The sequence below is a fragment of the Oncorhynchus tshawytscha genome, linkage group LG07 (assembly GCF_018296145.1).
Source record: "Oncorhynchus tshawytscha isolate Ot180627B linkage group LG07, Otsh_v2.0, whole genome shotgun sequence".
NCBI lineage: Eukaryota > Metazoa > Chordata > Actinopteri > Salmoniformes > Salmonidae > Oncorhynchus > Oncorhynchus tshawytscha.
In genome coordinates, this window is record NC_056435.1 from 20,309,152 (window position 1) to 20,317,261 (window position 8,110).

Here is an 8,110-nt window from a genome sequence, read left to right on the forward strand (position 1 = left end):
CCTTCCTGTGACATCGGGTGGTGTAGGTGTCCTGGAGGGCAGGTAGTTTGCCCCCGGTGATGCGTTGTGCAGACCTCACTACCCTCTGGAGAGCCTTACGATTGTGGGCGGAGCAGTTGCCGTACCAGGCGGTGATACAGCCCGACAGGATGCTCTCGATTGTGCATCTGTAGAAGTTTGTGAGTGCTTTTGGTGACAAGCCGAATTTCTTCAGCCTCCTGAGGTTAATTTAGATTTGGATCGAATTTTGAGTAACCGCATGACAAGGATTTTCAGATATGAAGACGTTATTACTCAAATGAAACTGTTTTACAAAATGTGACAACCAATAACGGCACACTGGTAGAAATGGTAGGATAAATTGACATTCAAAATGTGAAAGGTTGCCAACCCCTCATGTAGCCTATTGCTAGCAACTTCAGGAAAGTAATTGCAGAATCTGCAAAAGTCAGAATAATTGGGTCAGGTTACGTTTTTTCCCCTTTCTGGTAATGTAGATCTCTGGCGCCCTCGAGGCATTTGTCTTATTTCATCAAACTGTAAGCTTAAAGCATCAGACAAGCTCAATGTGTATAGTTGATTTTATTAAAACACAGAGTGTGTCTATATATGGAAAAATACTCAAAACTGCAGTCAATTGATTGGTCGAAAGAACAGACGACTCTCGGTTTACCAAATCTTTTTTAGTCGTGGACAGACCTAAAGCAAATATTTGCAATACAAACCTCCCATGTATTGAATGTAGCCTCCAAATAACATTGGCAGCACAATCTTCACAAACGAGCAAATTGAGACTGATGATCTAACCTATTTAATGACAAACAAAATGTCATCAGCTACAGCAACCTAACAGAATATAATACAATTTACTTGAGTATCATTGTCAAAAGTTCTCAAAACCAGACCGGGCTAAATGATGTGAACATTTTGTTAGGCCTGTGGTTCACTGGATAGCCAGCTACAAAATGGTGACCTTTCCGTGATGGGTCTCACACTGGGCTGGAGTTAAAAATAACATAAAACCTTTTTATCAAAAGCTCATTAGCTTGTCCAGCAGTATCTATATGGCCCAACTTAAAATAAAATTCAATGTTTGCCGACCAGCACCAGACAACATGCAGTAATAACCTTCTCATTTCAATTACTTTCATAATAAACTCTATAAAAACGGACTTGTCTTTTCAAATATTGAGATTCTGTGAACCCTAAAAAAAGTATTGTTTTTCTTTCACCACCAATAATTAGCTTTTCCTTCTTAGTCATGAGGCATTTTCACTCTCTCAATTGCAGATAGTGAGCAATTGATAAAACTTACAGTTGACATAAAGCCTAGAAGAACCAAGAAAACACACGAGGCCACCGCATCATGGTCAGTGATAACGCCTTCAGACGTTGAACTTTAATAAATTAAAAGCTGTGGTAACATTTGAGCTCTGCAGGGGAAGTGACATGAAAATGGTTCACATCACTCTTCACGTCAATAAAGCTCAACAAGGACGCAGGATATTCATGTTCACCTTCCTGCTACCATAACTTACTGATAGTATGACTTGTGAAAATGCGGACTAACACACACACAATTTCTACCCTTTGGAAACTTTCAGCATTCTGTAATTAAAATTGATGTATTAACACGACATATGAAAACTATAAAGGCAACCATTGTAAATCTGAGTCCAGGGTAGTGGACGTTCACTCAAGACCAGGGGATAAAGGCAGGGGTGGAGGGCAGTAGTGAGGAGGGAGATGGGCAGGATAGGCCATTTTCTGGAAAGTTTACATATGCACTCCTCCCCATGCATTTAAATGCATGGAAAGTTTACATATGCACTCCTCCCCATGCATTTAAATGCACTGGATTGGTGTAATCGTGGGAGAGGGAATTACCACCCTATTTTTTGCAACAGTCAATTCCTTTGAAATCCATGAAGGGAAGTGAACAAGTGTACACTAAGGGCAGAGGGGATGAGAATCTGGACACTGTCTAGGTTTCTCAGCATCTCGACAGTCAACTGGGGGATTTTATTCACAGCCTAGATAGAGATTGTCCAGGGTCCATGTGCTCCTAGTGTCAGTGGGATCCTCTTAGTTACCCACAATGCTGGGGTCGTGTGCAGAGTCTGGCAGTGTGGAGTCATGGCAGTGGTACAGAAAACAGTTTCCCCAGCAGCTGTAGCAGATGAGAAACAGGGCTGCCAGGAACACTAAGGCACAAATGGTACATGGCTTCCTCTCCAGAAGGAAGCTGAGCAGGTAGAAGCCCATGAACATTGAGTGATTGAACCATAAGGCCGGATTCAGGGGTTTCGGGATGAGGAGGACTGGGAGCAACCACTGAAGGCAGTACATTGTCTGCGAGGGGGAAGCGAAATCACACCAAGCTCAATCAGTTGGCCACAGGGCTAGATGGAATGTCACAGTGAGGTTCCCTTACCACGGCAGATGTGACGTTGTTGGTTGTAACCGTTTACCTTCAGGTTAGGCCTAAAAAAGGAAAGGAAACAGTAAATAAAAAGGTGCAGACAACACATCAGCTATACGTTTCTCTTTGACATGACATAGTTAGCAATATTTCCCTGCAAATGCAAAAATAGCTCAACTTGGTCACGCTCTCATCACCTAGCTACGCTAGTCTGCTAACCCAATGGATGTTGGGTTAGATCGAGCACAACAAATATCTTTCATTGCATTATAGGCAAGTTAACTATGGTGGGGTTGATTTGGTTGACTAGCTGCAGTTAGTAACACTATAATGTTAGCTAGCTTCAAGAAGAAAACAAGTAGGGACGTCAAACATTCAGCCTGTTGCACAGACCCTATGGATGCTCTAGTCTAGAGCACCTGGTTAAATTGTGGTTAGGAGCATTTTCTAACTCTCTCCATGGTTAAAGCAGTAAGAAATTCAGGTCATTGTTGTAAAAATATGGGTGCTTAATTTACGATCATCCTAATTGGAAATTCTTTTGACATTGAATTCTTATATTATGCTAAATGTCCCTATGGTGGACAGAACGTGTTACTAAATTGCACAGGTTAACGTTTTCACCACACACCAATTACAGGAAATACACATACTTAAAAATCTCAGATTGGTGTTGATACCATGAAAGATTATAGCCATCTCAATTACACAAAATCTATGGATTAAAACAGATAAATATATTTGGTTTTGTACCATGGGTTTGGTCATATACACTGCTATTCGCAGAACTTGTCATTTTTCGAATTTGAATGGAATGAATGGCCAATACGTCAATTTGAGAGTCAAACTATCACTTAAATTACAGGGAACCGTTGTCAGTGTTGATATTAGGGCAGGGACGATACCAGTATGTCGATACTCAGTACCATGGCAAGGAAACAAAACACGAAGCGGATTCTTTAGGAAAACAGCCCTAATGCTGGAAACATGTTGTCATCCAGAGTCACCTTTATTCTTTTCCAAGCTACAGCACACAATATTTTACATAAAGAAGATTCTTTAAAACCCACTGTGTTTTCCTTTTTGGCATGGGAAAAAAATATACTGCGATACTGGCATTGCCACAGCCCTTGTTCATAACCTATGGCAGGTCATGATTCGTTAAATAAAAGTTAAATAAAGCAACTGATTTGTTTTCTTCCCGTTTCGTCAGCTTCCCAAAATCGCCATTGCCATTCTAGAATTTAGATGACGGTCTTCAACAAATTGTCTTCTAACTAGTGATGTAAAAATGATTCTCTGATTCAGTTTGGCTTTTGAATAGTTTTAGTTTAAGAGCGCATACACCCCAAACGTTTACCCCCTGTTCTATTTATTTCAATTTGATATTGATGGACAAAAAAAAGTGTTGCACTACCCTTACTGCATTGGCAACCCACTTGAATCAAAATTCAACACTTAAGAATGTAGCTAGGTGTTTCTACAAGTCGTCCTCTAAGCAGTGATTAGTGCTGAGCAATTAACCCAAAATGTCAGTTTTTTTCGGCTTTTAAAACACATAGTGGGGCAAAAAAGTATTTAGTCAGCCACCAATTGTGCAAGTTCTCCCACTTAAAAAGATGAGAGGCCTGTAATTTTCATCATAGGTACACTTCAACTATGACAGACAAAATGAGAAAAATAAATCCAGAAAATCACATTGTAGGATTTTTAATGAATTTATTTGCAAATTATGGTGGAAAATAAGTATTTGGTCAATAACAAAAGTTTCTCAATACTTCGTTATATACCCTTTGTTGGCAATGACAGAGGTCAAACGTTTCTGTAAGTCTTCACAAAGGTTTTACACACTGTTGAGGGTATTTTGGGCCATTGCTCCATGCAGATCTCCTCTAGAGCAGTGATGTTTAGAGGCGGTTGCTGGGCAACACGGACTTACATGGCCCCATTCATTCTTTCCTTTACATGGATCAGTCGTCCTGGTCCCTTTGCAGAAAAACAGCCCCAAAGCATGATGTTTCCACCCCCATGCTTCACAGTGTGGTGTTCTTTGGATGCAACTCAGCATTCTTTGTCCTCCAAACAAGACGAGTTAAGTTTTTACCAAAAGTTATATTTTGGTTTCATCTGACATTCTCCCAATCTTCTTCTGGATCATCCAAATGCTCTCTAGCAAACTTCAGACAGGCCTGGACATGTACTGGCTTAAGCAGGGGGACACGTCTGGCACTGCAGGATTTGAGTCCCTGGCGGCGTAGTGTGTTACTGATGGTAGGCTTTGTTACTTTGGTCCCAGCTCTCTGCAGGTCATTCACTAGGTCCCCCCGTGTGGTTCTGGGATTTTTGCTCACCGTTCTTGTGATCATTTTGACCCCACGGGGTGAGATCTTGCGATTTTTCTCTCTCATTTTGTCAGTCATAGTTGACTATGATGAAAATGACAGGCCTCTCATCTTTTTAAGTGGGAGAACTTGCACAATTGGTGGCTGACTAAATACTTTTGGTCCCACTGTAATTGACTCAAGTCAGTTAAATTACTTGAATTACATTTCGTTCTAGGTTTTTCCTGTGAGCTCGATGTGCAGAACTGTTTGATGTAGTAGGGAATTGTAGTTTCCAACAGGCCAATATTCCACATTGTTCAGCACAGAAAACGTGGTAATTAACTACAATGACCATAATCCACTGTGTGCCCGCTTAAACTTCAGAGCGGGCGCCCGATTGACAGGGATAAAAAGCAGTTGTTTCGCGAGCCTGAAAATACATGATCTAGCTTTTGTGACGATAGCATTATGTTGTTACTGGTGTCAAGCTTATGGCCATGTGGCAGCCATGTGTGGGAGGGAGGTTCCTAGGTGTGAGAAGTGTACAAAAGAACATAAGACAAAGGAATGTGTAGTATTGGGGAAAGTAGTGGTAGGTGTTAATTGTAAGGGTGCCCAAGGGGCTGGGGATCAGAAATGTCCGATGCGAGAGGGACATGTTGAGTTTCCCAGGGTTAGATTTGTGCAGAAATTGTCGTATGCTGAGGCAGTGAGGAAAGTAGAGGGAGATGGGTCAAGGGGGAGGGATCCTGAGAGGAGTGGTGTGAGTAGTCGATCTGAACCAATAGAGGGATAGGCCAACAAGTGATAAACATTTCAGTAAGATTGGATTTTTTTAGTGAGTATAGGGTTAGATGGTAGGGTATTTGTTTATTTTCAAGCAAAGTATAAGGAAGTTATACTCCAGTCTAGTAGCTGGCGGTAATGCAACACTTATTGGATGTCAACTGCTGTTAAACCTCATCAAAGAAGTGAAGCATCTTGTAGTGTGTGACACCCTGGCTGTGTTCGTATACCCATACTAACATACTGTATACATACATACATACGTAATGACTATTTACTACATACTATTAGTTAATTTTAGTGTACAGTACTTTTTGTTGAGCATACTAGCCCTACACCTGTGTTCCGAAAATTGATTATGTTGTTAACATAAGCTTGTTAACATAACAAATCAAGACATTTTTGTGTTCGTAAATTCAATCTGGAGTGCCATATTAAACGGGTGCTGAGCGTTCGTAAATGTATTGTTGCTCTGGTACACTCAGACAAGTGTGCTCTGAAATTGAGTAAATAGCCAGAGCGAATGTATGTCCATTGAGAACGCACAACGACTATACGACTTAGCTAAGAATGACGTGAATAATCAAGTCAATAAACGTTGGGTAGTTAGTTAGTATATATACACTGGCCAGTTCAATGTATTAGTAGCCAACTAACATACCGGTAGTACCTACTGCTGTAATGATATGCATGCTATGCGGTTCGTAAGGATATAGCGTAGCCAACACATTGTCAGCCAACATAATGTGTAGCGTACATAATTATTAAGCCATTACTTTATTATATTGCTCAACATTTTCTTAACATTTGTCATAATTAGTTAAAGCAATTCGTTTGTATCCACTCTCGTCGGACTTCGGCTGCATATTTTCTTAAAATCTGAAAACGTGAAACCACACCGATTTCCTGAAGAATTGCATTATGGGCTAACATACTCAATTCACGTCATGTCGTACTTTTAGTACGAGTATTCTAACGCAGCTCCTAAATATATATATATATATATATACCGGTCATGTAAAAATATCCAATTTAGGCTACATGTGGTTTTTGAATGGTAGTAGTTTCAACAGTGCATACAACCGGATTTTCCGGTTTATTGCCACTTGTCAAACGTTTTTTTGTGTTTGTGCAGTGTACAAAGAGCTTGTTTAAAAAAATACAAGTAAACTGATTATTGTTGCACATGTGTAGATAGTATATTTTAGGTTTCCGATATATCACGTAGTGTTTCTGCATATGGGTTATTGATTTGGACACGTTCAAACGGTTTTGACTTTGGACTATTTATCAAAAGGTCTTGTCAATAGGAAACGACAAAACATGATACTGTAATGTTAAACTTAAGTTTTAGGAGTAACGTTATACATTTACCTTTCAACATTCATTTCCAATGGTATCGTAATTCATTGTGTAAAAACTGCTGAATAAATCCAAAAACGTGCTGTGATAGATTTATGTTGATGATATATCACCAAAACGAGTAGTTAGCTAGCGAACGTTAGCTGGCTAACGAGCTTCTAGCTAGCTAAAACAATCGTGTTGAAATAGTAGTTTGTAACAACTTGTCCAATTGAATTATACATAGCTAATATTTCGCGTTTGAAGCTAAGTATTTGAATAACACATCATACAAAGAATAGAACCAGACCTGTCAGTTTCCAGGTTCATTCTTGATAGTTTTCTTGATGGACTCCATTGCTGCTGCCTAGACGACTGCGTAGAAATCCCAGAGAGGAAGAGGCGGCGCCAGAGGGTCCCCTCCTGTCAAAATCTATCCACACGGGAATACAGAGGTAAGCTAACCGATAACTATAGCAGACTACTCCCATTATCAGGACGGACACAATACCATCTCGCCATTAAACAGTATCTCTGGCTTTAGCATTTCAATTACAAAACCAACATAAAAAGATGGTAACAAATTTGCCTTGGTGTAAATTATGTTCAAATTATTTTATTCATTAGTAAGAACCCAATACATGTGCTAAAACATATATAGTGTCCTACATAATAAATATGAGGTCAATAATTATATAGTTCCAAATTTTAAATTACGTCAAATATTTTTCAGGCTTTATTCTATTGATCCTTATCCAATATTTGCTGTCAGAGAAACCGTAGCTTGACCACTCCAGAGATGTTACAAAAGAAAGAGACACGAATTCTCCTTCTTCGGTGGGGTTTATCGGCAGTTGGCATCCAACGTTATGGGGCATTACCGCCACCTATTGTACTGGAGTGTAGGCCAGAGACGGATAAACTAAATCCTACCTGCCAGCCCTGTTGCTCTTAAAGAATATATAGTCTCAAATATTTTATCTAATGACGTTCTACTCAATAAAGTCTGTCAATTAATTTCCTGTATCCCCTTTTCCTTCATACTAGATCTCATCATCTCTGTTTCCCTCCAATAATGTCCACACTGTATCAATACATGCTCTGTTTCCTGGCAATACTCACATTTTCCTGTTGGATGTTTTCCTATCACATGTAAGGTCTTATTCAACTGGCTGTGTCCCACCCTTAATCTTGGAAATACAGCCTCCTCTCTTCTGTCCTTTCCTGCCGTTCTCCA

At 39.9% G+C, this 8,110-nt stretch overlaps 1 protein-coding gene across 1 annotated transcript; it reads right to left on the bottom strand.

Annotated features, from left to right (window-relative positions):
• Positions 1-1,364: 1,364 nt before the first annotated feature.
• Positions 1,365-7,691, bottom strand: LOC112254119 (bladder cancer-associated protein). The gene is made up of 3 exons (XM_024426369.2): positions 7,591-7,691; positions 7,184-7,306; positions 1,365-2,484 (listed from the first exon to the last, which is right to left on the bottom strand). The coding sequence occupies exon 3, from the start codon at positions 2,347-2,349 to the stop codon at positions 2,086-2,088; it is 264 nt and encodes an 87-aa protein (XP_024282137.1). The 5' UTR covers positions 2,350-2,484; positions 7,184-7,306; positions 7,591-7,691; the 3' UTR covers positions 1,365-2,085.
• Positions 7,692-8,110: the final 419 nt, after the last annotated feature.

Coding starts and splice junctions, on each gene's coding strand:
- LOC112254119 (XM_024426369.2), bottom strand. CDS start 2,349: ATGTACTGCCTTCAGTGGTTGCTCCCAGTCCTCCTCATCCCGAAACCC.